Raw genomic sequence first — 27,833 nt, forward strand, 5'->3', positions numbered from 1 at the left:
CTTTTCTCCAGTTTCAACAATATATTTTACAAATTGTGATGATACGGAGACATTTAGCAGCAATTGGCAGTATCTGACATTGAAGTTTACGGTTAAATTACCTCTTATTTAAATCTTTTCATAAAAAAGTTGTTTCGTTTCGTGAAAGCAGCCAAACATAGACGATCTACTTTCGATTTCAAAAACTACAAGAAAATACAATTTAATGTTTCGCCGATTTGTTTATTTCTCGAAAAATAAGAATTAAAATCATTTTTAATGTCAGTAGTAACTAAACAAACCAAAAAGAGCTTCTTCTTCCGATAATTTATCCGTTTACTGACTGCAAAATTCAACCCACGCAAAGTTTATAGAAATCATACGATGCGTGTATACGTTCAATGTGGGAGAATTAAGGCTGATCGGCTATGTTACGTAACGCATCCAGACGATTCAGATTTTGTTTTTAAAAAAGCATTGTGTGCGTTTCTGTAATTTTATATACGTTTTTATACGCTTAGAAATTATTAGACATGCGTATTTGCATTATTTCTATACGTAATTTACGCTAATACGCATCTTATCTGGAGCCCTGTGGAACTATTTTTTGTCTTTCGCTGGATGTTACGCAAGCTTTGTAAGCCTGCGCAATTCTTAAAATGCACATTAATGCTTAATGAGTTACATTCGAGTATTGCACAATTACAAGTTATAAATATGACAGATTACATCGTATATTGGTCATAGCAAAGGGAATTGACACAACTTAACTTCATTCATGCAGTGAACTGTTTGAAATTTGAGAAATCTAATGGAACTACATCCCTTCACGTGTTATTCGGTCCATTTAGAGAATCGCTGAACAGCAAGGACTCGTCAAAAGGCTTTCAGCCTTTAGCCGACTCAAAAAATAATACCAGGCTGATGTAACATACTTTAAACAAAAGTTCCCTGAAGGCCCTGTACGGCAAACCTAAACTTGGTTGTTACCTTAGATGACTCAGTTTTGAACATGACCTAGATTTCATTAAAACAAACATTGCGATCTGCAGCTTTTATGTAGATCAGGCAAAAAATGTAACATCTAAGTGCTAACAATATGTTCCCTATAATATGTCAATTGTGACCTAGTTTTAGACCAAAGGTGGTTACCTTGACAACTCAGTTTCAAACTAGATCTAGACTTCTCAAAGAAAACCATTCCAGCACAAATATGTTTCATGTAGATCAAGACGAAAATAAAGACTTAGAAGTATTACCATTTCTTTTCTATTGTTTGACAATGTTGGCCTAACTTCAGGTACCGTGCGTAAAGATCATATTGAAAAATAACATCTGTAACAAAGACTGTAAACATTATTATTGTAAAGAGTGACATCCTGCTGCTTCAGGACCTTTATATGTAGGTACATCAGTATATTTTGCAATATTTGCAGAGTACACTTACTGTACTTTACATAAATGTCATCTAATGACGCCTATTTCAGATCTAAGAAAGACACAGTATAGAATTTCAAAATGACATTACTGTCTGACAAAGAATAAGCGGACGTCAGAGTGTTGGTGATATTTGTTTTGTCCTCTATATCGGTCTTCAGTGTCAGGCCAACCAGGAACGCAATATCTGCAATATGATATAGAATAACAATTGATTTCAACTGACAGACTTAGATAATTTAAACGCTTCAATACAAAAACATAATTAATCAATTATCTAGTTAGGCAAAGATTAAATTGTTTTAAATGTGATTCAGAGTTGATGTCACAACTAAAACCATTCGGTTTATGCAAAACCGTATAAACGTTAACCTTAATAGAAGACAATGTTGGCATGCATGCATTGTCATGTACAGCTATACATTGATGTATAAAACTATTTTATAAATCAAGATGACTCATTTTTGTATTGTTTAATAGTATGTTTTTTTAATCCTGCTGTACGCATGAACATTGAAATAAGTTGCAATTTAATGGCAATTTCAGCCCAAAACTTTGCATTTACACAACAGTATCAATTTAAAGGTCAAAGAAGCAACATGGTATCGTGAATTGAACACGTTTGTACATAAATGTTAAAAATGACAGTCTTTTGAGATTTCAAAATGTTAAACAGATGCGTCTAAAACGTTCTAAATATGAACAGCTGTGAAATTACTGTTGACAGTTTGGTCGACATTTAATTACAGTGCTCTTTTCTAGTTAGAAATGAAATAATTGATTAAACCCTAGCTTAATTAAATGCTTAATTATGTGTAGTTTGCGTAAACTGAAGCGACTGGCATTGTAGGTAGCCCCGTGTTATTTGGTTCAAGTCATATTAGTATTAGGGTAGATCCTTTCATGCGAGTTATGCTTCCATCCGGCTGTGTTGGTCAGTATAGTGCAATTGTTTAACTGGGCAGGGTTTGAGGTTTTCAATATTTAAAGTCAGAAAAGCCTTCATATGAATCATACATATACATTGAATAGAAGACAAGCAAATGTTGAAGGATTCGTGCAGTATTATGCATTTATTACGTGATCCAACTTAACAAGTTCAGTTGTAATAATAAATTTATCATGTTTTGTTTCTTTTTTCATAAGGTGAGGTTATGGGCTTCTGGCGGACATGATTTTTTAAATATTTGAAACTTTACTTACTATCAAGGTCCCTATACAAAGCTGCCTGTACAAACTGGAAATTTTCTGTCACTATATGTGTTGCTTCCTGCAAAAAAGAAACTGTATGTTTACTTCTGTTCAAAACAGTTTTATTTGTCAACTTTCAACAAAAAAATTATAGTAAACAACAAAGTAAACATTGGTATTCATATTCAATTCATATGATACCAACATTTATACGGATCACATTGGTTTTATACCACTCTATTTACAAATGTAACTTATATGGAAATTTTATCTACCAAAATAGTTCGGAATACAGATTACTTTTTTGTACTTTAACTACAATGCTTATTTTATCGCTTTACGTCAATAGTTACCAACGAATATCCTTGCTCTGATCACAGGCGCTTGATGCTCTATCAATAAATATATATGCATTATCATATCCCACCCACTTAATATACTATTTTGATTGAACTTCAAACACCTGTACGCCTGATACATATAGCGGCGTCGCATCGGACGGCGTAGACTTACAAAGTCTGTTGAGATCAAGTGATCCGTAATTAAAGTTTATTTTTTTCTTCATTACTGACACTGATCAATTTATTTTAAAGGACATTCTTGCACAAAACCTTTGTTTTTTGCCGATTTTGGGCATGCACAAACAGGGAAAAAACGTGTACAAACAAGGAGATTCTCGTGAGCACGCGCTGTTGGTGAACGTTTTGAATATGCTGTTGTGGGTCCAACGTAAGCAAATTATGGATCCCGAATCAATTTTGGCCGAAGTCGAAAGGTCCGAGATTTATGAAATCTTTTCATCTGCATATTTATTAAAAATATCATTTTTCAACCTAACTTTACTTTAACTTGTAATAAGCGCTACCTCTCTTGATACGCGACTGAATTGACGTTCCTTATTATTGTATTATTACGCGTATTAGACTCAAAGTAAGTTTACACGCCGCGATTTAATCCCTGAAAATGATCGGCAAACAACAATTTACAAAACTGCAATTTCGTTTTCCAAATTAATTTGAGTCGAGAAAGTTGACATGCTAACTTTAAATCTTACACTAAAACTTTTAAAAAATGTTTGTGTCTACTTTACACATCTATGCAGTCTACTGATACAGTGATGGTGTGTAATGTAAAGCATAAACATGACGAAGCGTAAAGTTTGAAGGATTTTTCCACAGTTAATGAACATTTGATGAACAGAAGGTATTTATTATATATTTTTCAATTTATTTGTAGATCTCACCAACCATGTTTGAGTTTATAAATCCAATATAAGTTGATTATATCGATGTTGGAAAAATTCAAATTTTTGTGTTTATCAAACTTTCATCGCGATGGGGTGGGGTGCAAAGCAAAATTTTCTAGTTATAGGCCTAGAGATTTCATTCTTAACGACATGAAGAATATAGGTATTGATACCAGTTTCTATTAAACGATAATATTTACATTTAAAAAGCGTAAGGGGCAGACTATTAATTTAAACCAAGCAGAATTGTGTTCTGTCGGCACCTCACCTGCAAATTGTGTAAAGACAGGATGCCGTGTAGGGTTATGCCCTTTTCTCATAATTCCGAGCCTCTAAAGCTAAAGTTCCTACCGATATATCGGAAAAAAGGGAAGTCATGCTTATTTTACATATATTTAATATTAAAGAAATTACCACAACAAGAATGTCCGTTCGACATGTATAAAATACGCACTGTTTCTATATGCCCTGGAAATGCATAAATAAAACATGTGTCCATAACAACCTGAAACGACCGACTTCGATCGGCTAATGTCAGCTGGATAGTCTTGTTTTTTCGATATTTCCAGCACTTAAGTTGTGTTTTATGCAAGAATAGCGATAACGCACGTTTGTTTCGTGAAACAACATCTGCAGAATCCCTCGGGCTATGTTGGTGCACTCGCGCTACGGGCTCGTGCACCAACCAATCCCTTGGGATTCTGCAGATGTTGTTACACAAAAAAACGTGCGTTAACCCTACATTAACGCCAGTCTTCGAACGGCAGGTACTGAAAATGAAAATTCTACTTACATTGACGGTATTGTTGACAAATGTTCTGACGTCATTGAGATTATCTTCTGCTGTATCTGGTATATTGTTAAGCGTGGTCGTCATGTTTTCATTATTAATGAAGATACATATCGTTCCGACCCTGAATAAAGAAATGAATGTACAATAAATAGAGAATATCTGTTTGTTTCAGGATAAGATTGAAATGTCTTTCATGGGTGAACATCAGATGCAATATTTTCACGAGTGGCGTAGCCGCGAGTGAAATTGTAAGATATGATATGGTGTTCATGGGTGAAAGATATTTTGGTCTTACATGTTAACCAAACACATTTTCTTTTATTTAATGTTTTGACTAAATTTACCCCACCAGTGAAAAATGTATTTGATATTTTTCAATGTGAAAATACCAGTTATATTTTACTGTAATATTTCGATAATTCACTGAAAAAACATGTAATAAGAATCTGAGCCGCGCCATGAGAAAACCAACATAGTGGCTTTGCGACTGTTCGCTGTCAATGCCTATTGCAATTAAGAAACTGTTAGCGAATAGCATGGATCCTGACCAGACTGCTCGGATGCGCAGGCTGGTCTGGATCCATGCTGGTCGCAAAGCCACTATGTTGGTTTTCTCATGACATGGCTCAGTTATCTTCATTGGCGTTCGGCAAATTCCGTTGGTTTACGTATTCTGTGTATGCTTTTCCGGCATTCTCTGGTTGATATGAAAAATAATAATCTCTTACGACCGAAGGATGCCCAGATTTCAAACGGAAGATGTGTAATTGCATGGAAATTACCGACAATCATTACGGGCCCATTACCTTAAGATCTTAAGTGTATATTGTTAACATTATGCTTATTAATAAGCAAGATTATTCCGCTTCATGTGTATAAGTAGTTTTAATTATATACGTTACCTTAGGTACATGTGTAAGATACTATAAATTAACACTCAAGTCTGCATTATTCATATGGTTACTCTAAAACTAAAGGTACAGGTTATAAAAATGAAGCTTACATTACAAATACGGTTGATACGAAAAGAATGCCGGAGAATGTGTATTTTCTGCAGACACTGTCAGTATTTTTCTGCAACTGTTGCCTTTTCCCGCCACAATTCCCGCACAAACGACAGCAGCAGAAACAGCAGGCGACAATAGGGAAAATAAGCAAAAACTCCGACAGCGACGCATATTCCAAAGCCAATGAAATATGAAATATACTGTAAAAACAAAAGAGAAAACAAATATTAGGATTAAGGCACGGTTTGTATTTAAAGCATTGGGAATAAATTCGCATATTATTCATATTTCTGTGTATATTACATCGCACATATACAATTACACCCAGTTTTATTTCACCTTTAAAATATGAGTTATTCTTATGAGATTCAATGATAACTAGGGTACCAATACATCATTCTGACAAAGTTTGGTCAAAACCCCCCCCCCCCCCCCACCCAGTAGTTTCTGAGGAGATGCGATAACGAGAAATTGTTAACGGAAGGACGGACGGACGGACGGAACGACGGCGGACCACGGACGCAGAGTGATTTGAATAGCCCACCATCTGATGATGGTTGGCTAATTATGAAAGACCAGAGATGACAGAATTATGACATTTTTAGCCAGACAGACGGTACGAACGAAGAGTAAACAGTCACATTGACCGTCTTCTTGTATCTATATGAAGAGAATTGGATCTACATTTATTTATCCTCTAATATAGACAAATTCAATGTTTATAAAATGAGTATAATATCATCATAACTGATTTTATACGGGCCTTAACGCTGCTTTATTTCGTTTTGAGCTTCGATTATTTTATAGAAAGCAAGAATACACCCAGCTGATAGAAAATGTGGGAACTGTTTAAATAGCAATTTCCACTATTTCAATTCCATAATGACTTTTACTGCTCTCCTCAATCATTGTTAAAGATAAGTGATTCGCGTTGTGCATTCTACGACAAATTAGAATCTAATACAGTGAGCGTTGTTTTATGGTGACTGCATGATATAATACTATCTGAATTTGTCTATTGTGAAAAACAGATGAAACATAGGTCTATACTTCGACATAAATTCCCGATTGTTAAAGATGCCATCAAATAGAAACAGATTAATCTTTTATGGTCCAGCAGTAAACTGACTTTGTTTATTTATTAAACTAGCTCATAGACTTTGATATATTTTGTTTACATTTTTATTGTTTAATGTAGTATACTGAGCCAGTTTAATATCCTATGTCCAATATCATATCGTTCTCTAAAATAGACTGGCTTTTGTCTCTACCAAAATGGAATTAGACAAAAAAAGGGAGAATGTAGAAATATCTTTATTATCAGTCTGTGGCTAGTCTATTTATATATTTATTTATCTATCTATTTACGTATTTACGTAATCATTTATTTATTCATTTATTTTATTTTGTTTAAATTAAGAAAACCCGGTTTAGTGTCTATCGTTTTCTCTCAAGTTCAAATTCCTGGTTCTCTAATTGACTGTCAAAGCGAAACCTTTAAATGGTCATAACACATCCCTCACCCCTCCCAATACAGATAATAGGAACATCAACATAAGAAAGGCCGAAACACAGTATCAATTTTTTATACATCTTTTGATTTCCTATCCACTAATTTTTTTCTGCGAAAGTATGATAAAACAACGGAAGTTTAAATTGTTTGGCCTTTCTTCTAAACATTTGTGCTATTTAAAAGAACAAAACATGAATTATAAATGAAAGGAATCACGCAGCTCGCTTAAAGTTTATGCTTAACAACACGGAAACTTTGTCACGGCGGCATCGTTTTTCCTTATTGATTCACAAACATAAAAAGGAAAAGTTTACTTCCTCTCATGCCGTAAGGAAAAAACGAAACAACAGATTTAAAAATAACTTCCTTCAACGACTCACGCAAGGGTCCGCAATCAAACGTCACAACGCAACTTATAAATGTACTAAAATACTCTATAAATGTGGTAGCAGACTCAAAATTATTTAAAAAGGGGCGAATTTGTCATTGAATTTATCAGAATAAGTGACAACATTTAGAGTGATCAGTATTGCACTATTATAAAATACTGTTATTTTTCAAACCTTCCTTATTGAAAAGATGAACACTGTTACCCCTGCTTCGAGGCAGGGCTGACTGGCTCCTAGCTTGTAATGGTAATGCAAAGTAAGCAGAGAAAGGGTAGGTGATCGGTAGGCTGTTTTACAGATTATAGTAAATTATCTTTGCATGACAGTCTTCACTATCTGAAAATGGCTCTGTAACATTTGTGATGTTCAAATTAGAGACAACAACTAACAATACGCAATCACAATTATAGACTTTTGAGACTTTGCGGAAAAAGAAACGTCAACGGATATCTTTCTCAATATGCATTCACAATCTAAGAATATGAGTCTTCCTGGGGTAATCCCGGAGGGGCAACGGGTATTTTTCTCAATATGCATTCACAATCTATGAATTTGAGTCTTCCTGGGGTAAACCCGGAGGGGCAACGGGTATTTTTCTCAATATGCATTCACAATCTATGAATTTGAGTCTTCCTGGGGTAAACCCGGAGGGGCAATATGCATTCACAATCTATGAATTTGAGTCTTCCTGGGGTAAACCCGGAGGGGCAATATGCATTCACAATTTATGAATTTGAGTCTTCCTGGGGTAAACCCGGAGGGGCAACGGGTATTTTTCTCAATATGCATTCACAATCTATGAATTTGAGTCTTCCTGGGGTAAACCCGGAGGGGCAATATGCATTCACAATCTATGAATTTGAGTCTTCCTGGGGTAAAACCGGAGGGGCAACGGGTATTTTTCTCAATATGCATTCACAATCTATGAATTTGAGTCTTCCTGGGGTAAACCCGGAGGGGCAACGGGTATTTTTCTCAATATGCATTCACAATCTATGAATTTGAGTCTTCCTGGGGTAAACCCGGAGGGGCAATATGCATTCACAATCTATGAATTTGAGTCTTCCTGGGGTAAAACCGGAGGGGCAACGGGTATTTTTCTCAATATACATTCACAATCTATGAATTTGAGTCTTCCTGGTGTAAACCCGGAAGGGCAATATGCATTCACAATCTATGAATTTGAGTCTTCCTGGGGTAAACCCGGAGGGGCAACGGGTATTTTTCTCAATATGCATTCACAATCGAAGAATTTGAGTCTTCCTGGGGTAAACCCGGAGGGGCAACGGGTATTTTTCTCAATATGCATTCGCAATCGAAGAATTTGAGTCTTCCCGGGGTAAACCCGGAGAGGCAATGGATATTCTTCTCAATATGCATATGAGTCTTTCCGGGGTAAACCCGGAGGGGCAACGGATATCTTTTTAATTATAGAATTGGAGTATCCTTCGAGGGAAAAATTGAGAGGCATTAATAATGCAATTATTTATTCTTTGATTAACATAGCGTCAAATATTTACTTTGGTAACATCAAAATAAATTCTGAAGTATCACAAGCCGCCATACATCATTAAACTATTACAGTGAATATTCATTGCGTGGAGATAATGTCTGAGTAAACTTTTTGTTGTAATAAAAATATAAATAAATACGGAAGTGAAATGTTGCCTACAAAAAGGTAAAGAGAAATATCTAAGTTTTTGTCTGATTTTGGGGAAATGGCTTGTATTTATTTTACGAATGTGCTACGCATTAGAGAATAGAATTATATATAGCAAAAGAATGAAATACTAAAAAAAACGCAACAGTTGGGAAACAATTTAATTCATTTAAACACAACGTAGAAGTTAACCGATTGAAGCAAAATGAATTTCACAACAGTAAAGCCCGAGTGAAATTTTACGACTTTGCAGCAAGCAGCTTATTTGGGGGGAGGGGGTGTTCGATTAAAAATATACCTGACAATAACATTCACTGTATAGTAATCATAAGTGATTTTCTCTGCAGAGAGACCTTTGTCTATGTCGATTGTTGAACTCTCACCTTGATTATTCAGTCACCACAAAGAATCATCTTTTTTATAATTACGTGTCGTATTTAAGATAAAGTCTACGTTTAGCTCAAACCCGCCCGCTTAGCTCAGTAGGTAGAGCGTTGGTCTATACGGATCGCGGGGTCGTGGGCTCGATCCTCGGGCTGGGCGTATGTTCTCCGTGACTATTTGATAAACGACATTGTGTCTGAAATCATTAGTCCTCCACCTCCGATTCATGTGGGGAAGTTGGCAGTTACTTGCGGAGAACAAGTTTGTACTGGTACAGAATCCAGGAACACTGGTTAGGTTAACTGCCCGCCGTTACATGACTGAACGGCGTTAAACTCAAAACAAACAAACGTTTAGTTCAGTTATCAAATTAATCGTTCTAGAAAGTGCACTGAAATTTCATTGAAAAATGGTTGGATAACGAGTAAAGTATAAAATGAAAACTCAATACATGAACACATAAAGAGACCTTAATAACGATATAATAACTATATGTAGTAACACGCCCATATAACAGCTCACATAGAAGCACAAAATTACTTACGGACTGGTAACTACTGACGATTGAATCAAAGTCACCATCAAGACACTTTTCAATTAAATCTGAAATATAGATTGGTAGTCTTGCAAAGAAACCATTTATCAAGTTCAGGGAGGTAGACAAATGTTCTAAATACAGACAAAAGTTTCTTAATCAACAAAGAAATACAGGGAGGTATTGAACGTCAATTTCCATACAAAGAAAACTTGAAATTGTGAGCTTGGAGTTGTTTAAATCATATACAGTTAAACCTGCACTAAAGACCACCTCCGGTTAAAGGATACTACCATAAACCCCTCTAATAAAGACCACATTATTTTCTTCCCGTCCCGTGTAAACATTAACAGACAGGCTTCACTGTTTCTTAATCCTTACCCTGTTAAATTGTTATAATGAACTTGTACATCTTTCAATTTGGACAGTACCATTAACTTTTAAAAGGGGTGCATAACAAAAATGTACTGACTGAATGGCGAACAGCGCAGGTCATGATCAGGCTGCAAGGATTTGCAGGCTGATCAAGATCTGCACCGGTCGCAAAGGCAGAATCAGTCGTGTCAAGCATGATAAGGGTTAAGATAATATTCTGTTACAGTCTATCACGGCTAAACTGAAAACGTGGCTCTCATAGTTTTTCAAACAAGTGTCATTTTTATCACGTTTTCCTTGCGAAACATTAACAATTTGAAATTTAACATATATCTTTGACCTTGAAAATTTAACATTAACCTTATGGAACTTTCTATTCCCCTAGTTAAGCAGTATACGGAAATTTTCAAGTGAATGCATGAATCACGTCTACATGCTTATGACTTCCTTGTAATACGTATTAACAAGGAAAAAAAGATTATTTTTTCTACTGAAATAAATGTAAAAAGTTACTCAGTGTATAACGGGGACCACAGTTAGAGTTTCAATTTCGTTTCAGACTGGAAGATGACGGCTTCAAAGTAAGAAGTATGCTTTTACACAATTTCATATCGAACTATCCGTACTAAATGCCACTGTTGATAAGCCTTATTTAAATACGACAAACGGTAGCGACGTATTCACTCTTTACATTGCCTTTAACGGCTACACGCTCTCAAATACAGTTTTGCACAAAATGCATACCTTGCAAGTAGTTTTGATTGCCACTTAACAAAATATGCAGAATAGGCCATTTTGGAACATTAACGAATACAGGATGAATGGAATTCTTTATTTCCTATTTAGAACGAAACTTGAGAGGGGGGATAAATATTTTCAATTTCTGATTAAGAATTTTTCAAATTATTTTCAATTCTCTACTCGAAATTTGAAAAAAAGAAATATTTAAACTGTTCTGTTCTGCATTTGTTATATGACAACGTGATATTTTATTTATTCAGTATCTATTGAAAATTTCTTAATATGGAAGCCGAATGATTTTGGCTTATTCTCCCATGAATACAAATAAGAAGTTCTTTCCCTTTTGCATAGTTAAAAAATAATTAATGGCCTGGAACAAGGAATAAGGAACAAGTTAACTCTTTGTTTTGTCTTCATAACTAAAAAGCTCAAATTGCAGGTGCTCATTCATTCATTGTGTCTATAATATACGCCTCGCAACCTACCATTTCAACGAAAGAAAGCACGCACACACACACACACACACACACACACACACACACAATCAGGTCACTGCTTAAACGAACATGAAAACAAACTTTATCCTACTCGTAATTGTTTTACTAACATTATAACCAGTGTTTTGTGGGGTTTTCTTATTTATCTAGTTTTCGAGGAACCTGAAATCTTAAATGAAACGTGCCAACTTTCATATATGCAGAAAAACTCTTGCCATTAAGTTTTCGTTGAAGGACATTTGGCAAAATGCATTTTGTTTCTCGTTTTAGATCATTTCACTTAAAACAAATGCTAGGCACGAACTGCTTTAACCTTTAACCTGCAGGCGGCAAGTGATTCTGTCTTTGCGACCAGTGCAAACCAAGATTAGCCTGCACATCCACGCAGTCTGATCATGGTCTGCACTGTTCGCTATTGAATCAGTAAATTTTCAGTGAACACCCCTTTGAATAAGAAGTGGTACTGCCCAAATTGAATGATGGACCAGTCCATTTTTGAAACTTTGTAGGGTAAAGGTTAAAATAGCTTCCTTACCATCTGGAAATCCTTTCATAAACACTGAATTTATGAAGCTGTGTACAAAATCATAGTAGGCTTTTAAGCCTTCACTGACCCTCGACGGACTGCCGGCTGTAAACGACTCCCCAGCTGGCAGACTAGCCCACGTGATGGTCGATGAACTGTCCGCAGTGTTTCCACTCGTGTCTGTGAGCGTTTGCGGCGAGTAGATGGGATCAGCACCATAAATGTTGGAAACCAGTGCCAAAATAATGATGAGCAACGTTGTAAAATGTCCTTGGCAGGATGTTAGCACGTCCGACATTTTTAGAAATGTTTTGTCGTAAAACAATATCGTAGAATTTTTGCAGGAAGGTTTACATCTGAAAATTTAATAAAAACATTAAGTTTTTATATAACATTTTATTTTAAAGTTAATTATGACTTTAAAGGGAAGATTATAAAGTCCATTAAATTTTGCCTTTGAAAAAGCCAGTACTTTTAAGGAATTATTCAACTATAGTCCTTACTTTGTTTTACGTGTTTTATGCATGGATGTAACTACTCGTATGTTAAAATTGATGATAATATTTTTTTCTCTAAATACAGCATACGTTCTCAACGATATGCTGTCGATAAAGTTTTACATTTTCAACAAAATCACAATGCCATCATTTGAGCCGTGCCATGAGAAAACCAACATAGTGGCTTTGCGACCAGCATGGATCCAGACCAGCCTGCGCATCCGCGCAGTCTGGTCAGGATCCATGATGTTCGCTTTCAAAGCCTATTGTAAGCTATTAGAGAAACCGTTAGCGAACAGCATGGATCCTGACCAGACTCCGCGGATGCGCAGGCTGGTCTGGATCCATGCTGGTCGCAAAGCCACTATGTTGGTTTTCCCATGGCACGGCTCATTTAAATTTTATGATGTCAACCCATTTTTGAAAAGTCACAAACATACACTAAAATGATTACAATTAACATAGTAGACAAAAAACTTTAGTTAGAAAGAAAATGACAACAAATGCAAAATAACGTCGTCATTGTGCTTACCCTATAAAAATGTAGCAGTTAATATTTATATGTTCTTTACACATTTTCCGTTTAAATGTCGAAATTTGCACCTCTTTTTTCCTATAATAAGTATTAATTTTTTTTCTGTTTTCCTTTTTTCTTTTTTTTTTAAACACGGCTTTCAAGTCTATATTTGTAAACCTTTTAAAATAGAATGCAGTAGTAAAATAAATGAAATAATATCGTTGCGAGATTCAGAAGTTTCGACATTTTGATATACATACTATTAATAGCATTAATAACATATTGATGAAAATTATTGCTTAACTGAAGAAAAGTAGTTCCAGGATTTTTGCGAAATAACGTGTTAGCTGTTTTGATCAGTATATTCAGTCACATCTGTACGTCGGTAAGTTGATGATAACAAAACTGTTTTTAAACATGGCTGATTATACATCACTTGATAAGGTGTCAGGAATTGAATCATAAAAGGTCAAAGGTCATACAATGGCACACAGTCATGAATTTGAAATGTGCTTATAAAATAGAAATAAAACCTGAAAATGCTGGATTAATGTGAAAGTTTTTATATACATTCTTGGATATTGGTAATAGTATTAGTATATCTGAAAGAAACTGATCAAAAGCATGATTTATATTGGGTAAAATCGGGAATTTTGTGGCGAGTCGTGAACACAATGGACACAAAGGACTACCTGATCAGCTGTTTTATCAATATTTTGGATGTATAAAGATATTTGAAAATAGTGATTAGTATATGGACTTATATAGGATTTGTAGAGTTGTTATATTTTGGATTTAATCTGGAATTAATGGAATGGCAAGTGAAAATAACATAAATACGGAGAAGAAAAGAAAAGCAAGTGACAGTACAGTGAATAATAATGTGGAAAGTAAATCTGGACGTTTTACACGAACACCAGAAGGAATTGCTGTAAGTAATATTTTACAAGAAACAAATTCTATTCTGTTTGACGAAAATGATGGAAATACAGTTCTGAACTTGAACAGTCTCTTTAACCAGGATCTGGATGACTCTGTGACTATTACTAGTGTATCTTCGAGTTGTACTGTTACTGAAAATATGAGTAAATCTACAGAAAACAGCCCTACAAATGCAGACTTGATGAAGTTTTTAGAGAAAATAGATAACCGTTTGGGTGTTGTCGAAGAAAATGTAGGAACATTAAAATCTCTTGAAGAAAAAGTAGTTAACTTTGAGAAGGAAATGTCAAAACTATGGACACTTACGCATGATGAAAAAATCAAAACTGGAAATAGACTTACTTCAGTGGAAGAAAGGGTCGAAAGTGCTGATTTTAATTTAGGCATTATAACATCAAAAGTACAAGAATTAGAAGTAAAAAATAATCAATTGAATGACGAGCTAGTCTACGTCCAATCTCAATCCATGAGAAATAATCTAGTGTTTGGAAACATTGAGGAGGCCCATACGGGGGTTACGGAAAATGCCGAAGCGGTTGTCCGTGACTTCCTAGTCAACAAAATGAAAATTGCTAGTGACTTAGTGGCGGATATGAAATTTGAGAGAGTACACAGAATGGGCGAAAATGTCGGCCTATTGTCGCCAGGTTTAACCTATTTAAGGAACGCGAACTTGTGAGGAAGGCAGGGAGTGCTCTGAAGGGAAAACCTTACTTTATTCATGAACAGTTCCCTAAGGAAGTGTCTGATAAAAGAAGGAGACTTGTTCCTAAAATGAAGGAGGCGCGTAGCAAGGGGTCGAGGGCTTGGATCTCGTATGACACCTTGTTTATTGATGGTAAGCCATACAAGGGTGATGAGAATTAGCGTTACGCGGAGGGTGACCTGAGTTTGTTATCGTGGAATGTGAATGGTCTGACTGTGGATAAGAAGACTAACGAAGAATTTCTTAAAGTTATAAGTGAATATAACATAATATTTTATATGAAACCTGGGCAAATCAAAATAGTAACATTGATATAAATGGTTATGGATCTTTTAATTTTTATAGAAAGTTTCAGCATCGTAACGCGAGAAGATCTAGTGGTGGCGTTGCTGTATATTATAAAGAATCTTTAAAAGATGGGATAAAAAATATACGTAATCATTATGACACTGTATTGTGGTTAAAATTAGATAAAGAGTTCTTTAATTTTGAATCAGACGTTTATATTGGTGGTGTATATTTATGGTGTGGTGATTCCCCTGCGTACACAGTTTGTAATGTAGATCTGTTTGATATTATTCAAAATGATATTTTTGACTTTGATAAAGATGGCGATATATACTTAGTTGGGGACTGGAATAGTCGTGTTGGTGTGAGAAATGATTACATTGTATTTGATTCGATCATTGATGATCTAGATTCTGATGATTATTTACCGGATGAACCCTTAGCACGGGCCTCAAGTGATAATACCTGTAATGCATTTGGTTGTCGATTGCTTGATTTATGTAAAAGCGCGGGAGTTCGCATAGCTAACGGTCGGTTATATCATGATCATATGATCGGCAATTATACGTTTTTCTCGAGGCTAGGGTCGTCTGTTTTTGACTATTTGTTGACAAAATCTTGTAATTTTTCTAAGCTGAGTGATTTTATGGTTCATGATTTTAATGAATGGAGTGACCACTGTCCTATTTCTTTTAATTTGTATTGCAACACGTTTATTGAATGTAATTCTTATGAAAATGAAACGTATGTTAATTATAAAAGAAGGGGCCTCCGTGGCCGAGTGGTTAAGGTCGCTGACTTCAAATCACTTGCCCCTCATCGATGTGGGTTCGAGCCTCACTCGGGGCGTTGAATTCTTCATGTGAGGAAGCCATCCAGCTGGCTTACGGAAGGTCGGTGGTTCTACCCAGGTGCCCGCTCGTGATGAAATAATGCACGGAGGGGCACCTGGGGTCTTCCTCCACCATTAAAGCTGGAAAGTCGCCATATGACCATGTGTCGGTGCGACGTTAAATCCAACAAAAAAAAAAAAAAAATAATTATAAATGGTCGCCAGAGCTTAAAAACGATTTCAGATCTAGGCTTATAGCAAAGCTACCTGATTTAAATAACTTGACAAGAAATGTTGATTTAAATAGTAGAATATCAATTGATAATATGTTGACCGACTTTACGTCAGTTTTGCATGATGTTGCGGATCCTTTGTTTCGGAAGGATACTACAGTAAATAAAAATGTTTCATTTAGTGATACAAATATTGTAAAACATAAACCATGGTTTGATCATGAATGTGAACGCTCTAGGCAGCTGTATATTGAGGCTTTGTCTAATTATAACACTTACAAATCTACAACGCATAGGGAGATACTATGCTTGTTAAAGTCTAGATACAAAACTATGGTTAAGAAAAAGCGTAGATGTTATAACTTTAAGCAAGTAAAAGAAATTAAAAACTTGAGACTTTCTAAGCCAAAGGAGTTCTGGAAATACTTTAAGAGGAAAAGTACTATCAAAAATAGCCTTTCTATTGAATCTTTTTTCAAATATTTTTCCGAGCTAGGAAATGATATTTTTCAGAATGTGAATATGGAGTCTGAAGATTTTTCTTCTACTCATGATTTTGATTGTACTGATAATGCTGATGAAATTTTAGATCAACCAATATCTGTTAATGAAATTGTAGATGCTGTGAAATTACTGAAAAGAAGTAAGGCATTTGGAAATGACTTTTTATTAAATGAATATTTTATCGAGTCAGTAGACATTTTGTCGTCTCATTTATGTGATATATTTAATAAAATACTTGATAGCGGTTATTTTCCAGAAAATTGGTGTGAAGGAGTAATCGTTCCTCTTCACAAAAAGGGAGATAAAAACAAAGTAAATAACTATCGGGGAATAACTTTTAAATTAGTAAGTTGTCTATCAAAGATTTTTACTTCTATTGTGAATAAGAGAATAAGTAATTATTGTGAAGAAAATTGTATTTTATCTGATGCTCAATTTGGATTTAGAAAAGGGAGATCTACTATTGATGCTTTATTTATTCTTTCGTCAATTGTGCAGAATTACATTAATGATAATAAGCGTTTATATTGTGTATCTGTTGACTTTAAAAGGGCCTTTGATTGTGTATATAGAAATGCCCTTTGGCTGAAATTATATAAAACTAGTATCAGAGGTAAACTATTACGTATTGTTAGGGATATGTATAATATAGTCAAGTCTTGTATTAAATTATGTAATAAATATTCGGATTTCTTCGAATATGCAGTAGGCTTACGACAAGGGGAGGTAATCTCGCCGATATTATTTTCTCTGTTTATAGATGACCTTGAGCTGTTTTTACAACAGGATACTACTTGTGGTTTAGAATTAAATGACATTATATTGATACTACTGCTTTTTGCAGATGATATGGTTATACTAGGAAATTCACCTGATGAAATAAACAGAAGTTTAGATTTATTATATAGTTATTGCAACAAATGGAGTCTTGATGTTAATATAGATAAAACTAAAGTAGTTGTTTTTAGAAAAAGAGGCGGTTTATTGCGCTCTGAGGAGTTTTTGTATAACGGTAAGAAAATAGAAGTTGTTAATGACTTTAACTATTTAGGAACTGTTTTTAATTATACGGGTAATTTTGCATTAAACCAAGAACAACTAGTTCGTAAAGTCTTGAAAGCTTTAAATGTTTTATTAATCAATTGTAACAAATATAAATTGAAACCAAAATTACTTTGCCAGCTGTTCCATTCCTTTGTAGGGTCTATTTTAAGTTATACAGCCGAGATTTGGGGCCACAGTAAATCTAAAGAAATTGAAAGGGTGCACTTGAAATTTTGTAAAAAGATATTAAATGTAAATATAAGAACTTCAAATGCAGCCGTTTACGGCGAACTAGGGCGTTATCCATTGTATATTGCAAGATATGTTAAGATAATTAAGTACTGGTTTCGTCTACTAGAAACAGATAACATAATTCTCAAAGAAGTGTATAATATGTGCCTAAATGATTGTAATAATGGTAAAAATAACTGGTTAACTAAGGTTAAGAATTTGTTATGTCAGTACGGTTTTAACTATGTTTGGAATGATCCAGATGTTGTAAATAGTAAATCATTTTTACTTCTTCTTAAACAGAGAATTGTAGATTCATTCATTCAAACTTGGCACGTTGACAAGGAAAATAACGGTGTTTTAACCTTGTATACAAGCCTTAAAGCCTCATTTGCATATAAAGCATATCTAGATATACTACCTAGTAACTTAAGAGTCTTTGTCAGTAAAATGAGAATGTCTTCTCACTCTCTACGTATTCATACTGGTAGATATGGTATAAATAGTGTTGTTAGGAATGAACGTTATTGTACTTACTGTAATACACATGATTTGGAAGACGAATATCATTTCATACTTATATGTCCTTGTTATAATGATATTAGAAAAAAATACATTAAACGATTCTATTATGTAAGACCAAGCGTTAGTAAATTTATAGATCTTTGAATACTATGAATAAGAATACATTAAAAAACTTAGCATGTTATATAAAATTTGCATTATCTCATAGAACTGCAATTACTTATAATTAATTACAGTTCATCCTCTCAATAGTATCTGTAGGAATATCTTAATATTGCCATTGTGACTTTGTATATATTTGTATTATTTATGTAATTTGTGATGATGTACTTATTGTACAAATCGGAAATAAATGTATGTTCTGTTCTGTTCTGTTCTGTTCATAAAGTCGTGGTTCGAACCACGCCAGGATCATGCTTCTCTCTATGACGCAAGAATTTGTTTGTCCAGTGAACTGACTCAAACGAGTTTCTAAAAAAAATATAATCTAATTCATTCACCACTTAATGTTTAAAGAATAATGCAAAATCATATAAATATAATTAGACAGACTGAAAAACAAGAAACAACTTGCCAAGCCGTTAGTTTAGTCCTTCCGCAATATGTCGCATAACAAGTGCATTTTTTCTAAAATCCGATCATTTAACAATACTCCTACGTGATTTGGCCCAGGAAAATAAAATAAAATAGACAGTCGTTGTTTTCGGTACTCAGGTTTCACAAAATACAAGCAAAATAAAGGGATATTCATAGAAATTTGATATTCTATTGCTGAACAATCACTAAACTGTTTACATGAAAGCAAACTGTATTGATTTTGCATTTTGCATATTATATGAATGTAACCTGAATACAATCACAATATCTTATCGAGATTATTCCATCACATTTAAAGATGTTTTCTTTTACATAACTGTCATGAGATTGTAAACTTTTAAAAATGTCACGTATATTCTCATAAAATTGTTTTACTTCCTTTTAATTCCAGTGATGTTAATTTTTTTTCTTAATCACAAACATGGTACATTTTATCCATAAAGAAACTACATTAAACACAGATATAATCATATACCAGCGTACAACCAATAACTCCAGCGTTCGTCGCTTCAATTTTTAAGGTATTTTAACACGAAACAAATAATACCGTCACTGTTATAGGCTTAAAAGGGCATCCATCAGGCAATAAAAACCATTAGAAACAAACACACACATGTGTTGTATTCAAATGTGTATGTATTTTTCCTAACGGACAACAAACAATGATGAAATGTCCTGGAATAGATAAATATCCTTAAGGAAACCGAATCACAATTTTACCTTTGAGATTTAAAAAAACATAAGTGCGCTTAGTTAATTGTCACTAAATATACCTCCATGACTAAAAGGATATAATAATATATGATCAAAGTAATTTATACATATATACAAAATACATAAATGTTATTATTTAACACTGATCGATAACATCGTGTTTCAGGTATTACAACAGGTGTATCGGCGGCAAGTACTGATCCGCTGTCAAGGAAATACAATAAATTCTATCTGGTGCGCAATCGAAGTTCAGCATCATTTATCTATTTTTGTATCACGTTGTTTAAATCTGTCACTGTGCCGTAACGTACCGTGTGACTTGTGCTTAAATCTGTCACTGTGCCGTAACGTACCGAGTGACTTGTGCACACATGTATTCGATGCTATTCGACAGATGGAGACCAGCGAAAGAAAAAGAGAAAAACATTCAGATAAAATTTATTATCATGATAACGGAAAAGTACTTAAACTGTCTCAAAAGCACACAAGATTGAAACGATACTTACATGGAGTTTTCGTGCACTCAGCATTTCTTTAGATTACGGGAAACACATGACAAAGCACTCTTGGTATCCACGAACGTTTAAAGTATTATCGACGTAATAATTTCCAACTGCCACTTACTGAAACAACCTTTTTTTGAAAAAAAGTCATAAGCTTAACAACGATTGTTTTGCACTGATAAGGATCGCTCAAGAGCCAATCCATTTGCATTACAAAGTTATTTGTTTGAAATGGCAAACTTATGGGATTGTTTTCATGATAAGACATTCGATTACATTGATTTTAACAGCTCCAGCCCAAGTAACAACGTGGCATTTCACATAATATTGAAGATTTCTTATCAATTATTTACATGGGTCAAATAAAACATCAAATAATCAATAGTTTATTAACAGTCTCCTAGGAATTATTTTTATGTATGCGGTGCTGCGTATGAAGTGTAGTGTAAAGGGTTTAGTGACAATGATGCTAAAATTGACTCGGTCGTCAGTAATTTCTTTGAAGATGAAGCAGTATCTGAACCATCAGGGCTGATCTAGTACTGGCGGACAGTTAATAGCACACTCTCGTGTTCTATAAATAGAACATACAGCAGTTATACCATAATGCCATGCTTTATTCAGCTGACCACATAAGCATATTTATTTCATCGTGGATGTGTTGTTAACATTTTTTAGTAGAAGCAAAGAAGGGGAAAGGTCGGTTTTAGCGGCCCTTGCAGTGCCAGTAGGAGTAGCAATGTCAGTTAAAGGCAGTGTCTTTATGGTGTTGTTCCGGTGAGAACTGTTTTCTTTGCAGATCCATGAACCCAACATTTCGTTTCATTTAACCGGGTCAATTTAAATACTATTCATTAAAACAAGGGAATGCCATGCAATGTTATATGGCACAGGCTGTGTTTCACAACCATGCGAATATCGTGCATTTTATTTTGAAAATTAACAGGGAATATTTATTTACCATTTTTAAGTCAAATCAAATCAAATCAAATCAAACCAAATTAAATATATTCACTCAGTGCATCATACATGATACAAACATGAGGTGTATATATATAGTTATACGTTTTAAACAGTTAACAAGTTAACGTTTGAGATGCAATTGTAAATGTGTTTCGAACACGACACTAAATTGACGATCACTTTCTTGTATGAATACTCTGATTTCAAAGTGAAGACTTATAATAAATGTTCTACTTTTCCTAATTTTCGAGTCTGGTTAGTTTAGGTAAAGTGAATTTTGAATATCTAAAAGAACTTCAGAGGACACATTTTTTATTTTTTATATTTTTGTGGTGGGGGCGGTGTGGGGAGGAGGTGGGGGGAGAGAGAAGGAAAAGCAATGCTTCAATATGTCATATGCTATTTCATGCATTGACTTAAATGTAATAGCAAACTGGCACCTCAAGTGCGAGATGTATGAAGTGCACTATCAGACAATAACACGATGATACCACGTTGTAAAAGTCGAAAGAAGGACGATTAAATTACGAGATAATTTCAACTCTTTTATCATGATAAATTCATTGTCTTCAAATTTTAAATCACCTTTACTTTTTTTGTTTGACTACGGTAATTCGTTACAAAGACTTAAGAGTTAATTGTGGTCACAAAAAAAATCTTCCTTTTTTAATACTTCCTTGTTCAACAAACATATCTGAACCTGTTACATTACAGAGTAAAAATTTAATTTACACCGTGTATTATTTGTCTATTTATTATCAGCGGGTAAACGCATTACCAGTGCGACATTATACTGCTTCATAAATAATTGAATCAAGATTACATCAAGTATAATCGTAGTGTTATTTATTTGTTTACGGCCTATAACGTAATAAACAAAAGTGTATTATGCTGTTGAGACGGAGCATAACACATTTCTATTTAGTTTGCGGAGACATAGAAAACATGTGAAAACCTGTAAAATGGTTTATATCGCCGTAACTGTCAAATATTTAGTATGATATATACGCGGAATTTCTGAAAATGATTTTAATATATTAAAGGGCCATAATGCGTTTGTTTAAGACGTGGCTGCCACATATTTGTTTAAAATAATAATAATAAAAAAAACAACATTATTCTCTTATTAAGTACTAATTTTGATAATTGTTTCTCACATACTTATCCTAGCTTTGAATATTTCATGAACATAGTAGTGTTTTTTTGTGTGTTTTTTTTTTCAATAATTGTATTATGCATATTATCTATTTAGATATTTATTATATAAAATTAAAAGCATTATCATGGAACTTAAAGCAATCTAAAACCTAAACATGTTTGTAATATAGCGGAACTAAAACAAAACAAAATCTTGTAAACGTCAGATAAGTTTTTCAATTCGAAAATTATGAGCACCCTTGATATGCATGCTACCTATAATATACTACGTAAATAATGACACACAACAGATTGTTTTATGATACATACTCATGCCACGTATTCAAGTTTATTGTTGCTCCTCAAACATTATGACCGCTAAGTCAACTCCTTGAAATCTCTTTTGATATATTTACATGTTTGAATATTTTCCGTGTCCTCAAATTGACGATCCTTTTCTTTAATGGTTCCGGGTACAGTTTTTTGTGTACAGCAACATACGTAAATCGAAAATAATTCTAAAGATACTGACGTTTTACATATGATAATAGTACGAGATAATTTAATCCAAAAAAAAGAAAAAATAAATAAATAAAAATAAAATAAAATAAAATAAATGCACGTTCTAAACATACCACATAATAGCTACATTTCGATTGTTGTTCTTTTTTTTCAGTTGTGCGTCAGTCAGAAATTTCCTAGATATTTTAACTATTATAGCGCAGTAGATTTTGTATTCTCTTAACACTCCCTGTGACACCCATTCGCCTTTTACTAACAGCTCGTACAGGCCATATCAGTTGAAGTAGACGAGTGTTTTAAGAAACGTTGTAAAAATATTCAGTCATAAGATGTTTCTATTAAACCGATTTTGCTTACCCGAACAAATAAACATGTAAAATATATTGATATATACATTTTTTTTTCATTAATACAATTACTGCCAAAATCAGGACAGAAAAAAAACATTAGAATTTTAGAAAACATATCGAAACGGTCAAATGTATAGATTAAGATCTTTTTACCAGTACAGGACTCTCGAAAACAAAAGCGGACTTTTCACGTTCTCCAAAAACGTAGATTGAATGTTTTCAGCCAGTAATACGGCTTTGTAGCATCATCAGAAACCACATTCATTCCTGACTTTCTTTACGTTATCTTGTTTGTAATTGACTGAATGCCATTAAAGAAATGATAAAAAAACAAACAAAAAACAAAAACAAAAAAACAGTTTCAACATTCAAGGAAACGATACAAGCCTTGCACGTGCATTTTTTTTTAATTTGGTACTTCATACATATCATATTTACACTTTTTACAGCGCTTAAACAAATTTTTACAATACGCTAATAATTATTAAAATGCTATTGATATCGCTGTTATTACTTACATTCTTGCTGTTGAAGTTAATCCTACCAAATATTGCTGACTGACTGCACTAAAAGTTAAAATACTTGGCTGGGCTTGACCAAACTTGAAGTAAAATAATTTGAAAAAATATTTCAGATGCCAAGATATAAAGTACCTATTATAATATGGAGGCTATTCAATTGAGTGTCCAATACAATGTATAGGTACAATAAAAGGCAATTGTGCAGTTATGCAATTATTGCATGTTATAACAAAACTATATCAAATTAAAGGTTTATAATTCAAACAGCGTGAAATAAAATACTGAAATACGTCTCGCATTGTTTTCAATAAACGATATTTTACGCCGTTTGTTTTTGCGTCTGATTAAAGGATAATTATTTATCAAATTTAAAAACATTTAACAAATAATTTATCATATTGAACAATGTAAATAATAAATATTCGGATCCCCGTTTGTTACTGTGGTGAAAGAAACTTCTGTATAAAAAACTACTTTTTTCACTGGATCCGCCCATGTATAAACGGGAGAAAAATCGTGTGCAAACAAGGCAATTCACGTGCTGTTAATACATGATTTTTATTTTTGAAATGCTTTGCCAGGGACGTATGTATGTATTTCTGCGCAGACTGATATTTGGCATCTGCATCTTTTTTCTTCCATAATAACCTCTTCTTGTAGCAATATAGATACAATATAATCCATAGTATGTTTAGCTGTATCAGTTTCCAACCCCAAACTTACTGCCCCCATCAATGTACGCACTAGCTTCTCTTAGAGTTTACTCCCTTTACAAAGCGTCTGTTCAGTTATTGTAAATAACTGTGAATAAATAAGTATCGCGTGTAACTTGTACTATTGCCCATTTTTAGGTATTATATTAATGATTTTTGTTAGTATCAATCGGTTTGTTTTTACCTGATTTTTCGCAGAATTCATATAATAAACCCCGGAAGCTAGTCACTAGCTTCGTACTCATCCGTACTCTAAGTGTGTTCGTACTCAAAATAAATCAAATGTAAAATTGTTGTTCTTAAAATTGTGTTCCTGTTAATCAAATTTTTAAGATATATGCAAAATTATGTTTAATGTAACGTTTGTAATTACTAAAAGTAAAAATAAGATGCTCAAAAACCTTCAAATCACGCTTTTAGTAGTGTTGTTGTTATGTGAGCCCCGGTTATGGATTATCTAAAACATGTTAACCGTTTCCAAGAACAACCGAATGGTAACTAAAAATTACCGGAATCGTAAAGTCATCACATATGAAAGCAATGCATTCAGTCGTCGTGTAATGTTTTTTTATGCAAGAATAGCAACAATACATGTTTGTTTTGTGTATTAACGCCTGCAAGAAGCCCTTGGGATAGGTTTCTGACCTCGGTCACAAACAATCCCACGGGCTTCTACACAAAAAACGTGTATTATCCCTACAATGTCGCAAGAATTTGTCCCCCTTATTGCCCGCATCAACGTAAAGTCGCACAATAAAGAAGAAAAAATAACAAAGATATTTCAACATCTTAACAACTTAGATATTATTTTAAAAAAATTTTAAACCCAAAACTTATGTGATTGCATGCTGCGTTGTTTTAAAAAAATATGGTTTTGGGAAAAGGCATTTTCTAAAATACTTTTTTTTTTTTCATCGGCCGCCCCAAAACTACGTTATTGATTTGAATTTAAAGGTTTGAGCTTCGACCTGGTACTGCCACAAATTTTTTTGGGTCTAAATACGGAATCCTCGGAGTCCTAAAATTTCATGTGACATTTTTCGCCTCGGGTCCTTTTTTTTCGTGTGTCGAACGTTGTCGCGCGCCCTTTTGCTTGTCGCGTGTTTTATCCTGGAAATCTTCCTTTTTTAATACAGTTATCATTTTCAAATGTTTAAAAAATATATGGGGCTTGATTTCTATTTTTTTCCTTTATATTATGTTCACCATCTTATCGGGAAGAGACATTTTCTTGCCCGACATCTTATCCGAGCGCCAACTTTTTATCTCGATCGCATTTCATCTTATTTCAGCTAAGACCTTTTTTTCGATCGCATACATAATTTTTTAATTATAATTAAAAATCATAGGCGTCTTGGTGTTCCGGGGACCGTCCTAGCATGCAATGCAGGCAAACATAGGGGTGGCCAAATCCCCCAAAGTCAATTTCTCAAGGTTATCTTTTGTCAAAATAAAATGTTTATTTTGAAAAAATAAAACATTTCATTGTGGGTTTTTTTTTTTTTCGGAAAAAGCCCAAATTCAATATATATCTTTTATTGCTTTTGTGTTTCTTTCGCACGTCCACAAACAGTTTTAAAATTTTACAACCCACTTGCAAGAGGGGAAACAAAAAACTAACATAAGGGTGGACCAGGAATCACCAGGATATTTAAAAAAATCCCCCCGATTTGTTTTTTCCTTTTTTCATCATGGTTTCCGTCAAAAAAAGAAAATTTTAAAAATTTTTAAATCAATATTTTTTTTTTTGAGTTATAACAAATTTAAAAACTTTTCTGGCTGACAGTAATAATTTTTTCCTTTCACATTTTTAAAATCGCACGTTCATCCCCAGTTTCCCGATGATTATACATCGTTCTACTTGTTTCACTTTAATAGTTTTTTAATTATGGGGGAATTTTAAAACATTTTTTGAAATTTTGAGCCATTAAAATAAAAAAACATTTGCCACAAAGAAAAGGTTATTAGCTGATTACGGACGCATTGGTCGATGGGCAAGTATTCCAGGGAGATAAAGGGCCCGGGTTCAACTCTGTCATCCCATTGCGGGTGTCCCGGGAAGCACTTTATCCGTGTGCCTCATCACTCACTGTAATGGGTACCAGCAATTTGGGGGGGAAAGGTTTAATTAATTTTAATTGTTTTTTAAATAGGGCCGTAAAAAGTCTACATAGTTTATATTCATTGTTTCACAAAGCAGGGAAATAAAATACTTTCCTCTACCTTTATAAGTTTTTTAGTTTTGGTTACTTTTAAATTCAGCTTTAATAATTTTTAACAAAAATTTTGTCCATATTATAATGTTCACCCCACAAAAAAATGAATTACAATTCTGTATTCATTGTAGGGGGTTTTAGCGAACGAGTACGAAAACATTCCAAAAGATAATAAATTTGATGCTTGTTTTGAACTTAACAACAACAAAAAAAAACAAAAAAACAAAAAAAACATTAATAATGCGCCCTTTTGGGTTCGAGTTAATTTTATTGTAAATAAACTGGTTTAATCACCCTTTAAAAAAAGCACAAAAAGTGTTTTTCAAAATTACAGTCGTAAATTTTCCCATACGTAGACAAAGTTATAACGCCCTTTTTTTTATTTTTTTTAACTCGATACATTGCGGCAAAATCTGTTTTATACTATTTTTGTAAAAGGTATTTTTAAAAGGGATTGAAAGTGTTTTGTGTTACAACAAAGTATAACCGACCAAGGACGTATTACACAGTTTTGTTTTTGTTTTTGTTTTTTTTTTTTTTGTTGTTGTTTTTTTATTTCAAAACCTGCATCATAATTGTATTATCTACATGTATATTTTTTTATTTTATTTTTTTTTTGTTTGTTGTTATAGTATAAAAAAAGGGGGTTTTTCGGGCAAAATTTTTTCATTTTTAATTAGCCACCCTCTTCTAAAAAACCCAAAATGGGCCAAATTTAAAAAAAAAAAAAGATTTGAAAAAATTTTTATTAAAATCTTTTGTTTACCAAAACGAAGAAACATATATTTAAAAAAATCCAAAGGGAAAAATTTAAAGAGTTTCTTTTTTTAAAACCCCAATTAAAATTTTTAAAAAAATTTAAAATTGTTTTTTCTTTACTTTTTGATTGTTAACTTAGTATTTATACAATAATCATACAACGGTACTTTGTTTTGTAACATTTTTTATAAAAAATAAACAATAAAAACCACGGGTTTTATTTGTTTTTTTTGATATTAACATTGT

The 27,833-nt window shown here is 33.6% G+C and overlaps 1 protein-coding gene across 2 annotated transcripts in view; it reads right to left on the reverse strand.

Moving 5' to 3' along the window:
* LOC123547154 (prominin-1-like) overlaps nucleotides 1–23,277 on the reverse strand; it is a 48,435-nt gene extending 25,158 nt beyond the window's left edge. For both annotated transcript variants that reach the window (XM_053551443.1, XM_053551444.1), the window contains exons 1-7: nucleotides 22,837–23,277; nucleotides 12,283–12,629; nucleotides 10,144–10,202; nucleotides 5,650–5,853; nucleotides 4,647–4,767; nucleotides 2,620–2,686; nucleotides 1,508–1,603 (exon numbers count right to left, since the gene is read on the reverse strand). In XM_053551443.1, coding sequence (XP_053407418.1) covers nucleotides 1,508–1,603; nucleotides 2,620–2,686; nucleotides 4,647–4,767; nucleotides 5,650–5,853; nucleotides 10,144–10,181 — 526 coding nt within the window. In that variant the 5' untranslated portion in view covers nucleotides 10,182–10,202; nucleotides 12,283–12,629; nucleotides 22,837–23,277. The remainder of the gene's footprint in view (nucleotides 1–1,507; nucleotides 1,604–2,619; nucleotides 2,687–4,646; nucleotides 4,768–5,649; nucleotides 5,854–10,143; nucleotides 10,203–12,282; nucleotides 12,630–22,836) is intronic.
* Nucleotides 23,278–27,833: the final 4,556 nt, after the last annotated feature.

The sequence above is a fragment of the Mercenaria mercenaria genome, chromosome 9 (assembly GCF_021730395.1).
Source record: "Mercenaria mercenaria strain notata chromosome 9, MADL_Memer_1, whole genome shotgun sequence".
NCBI lineage: Eukaryota > Metazoa > Mollusca > Bivalvia > Venerida > Veneridae > Mercenaria > Mercenaria mercenaria.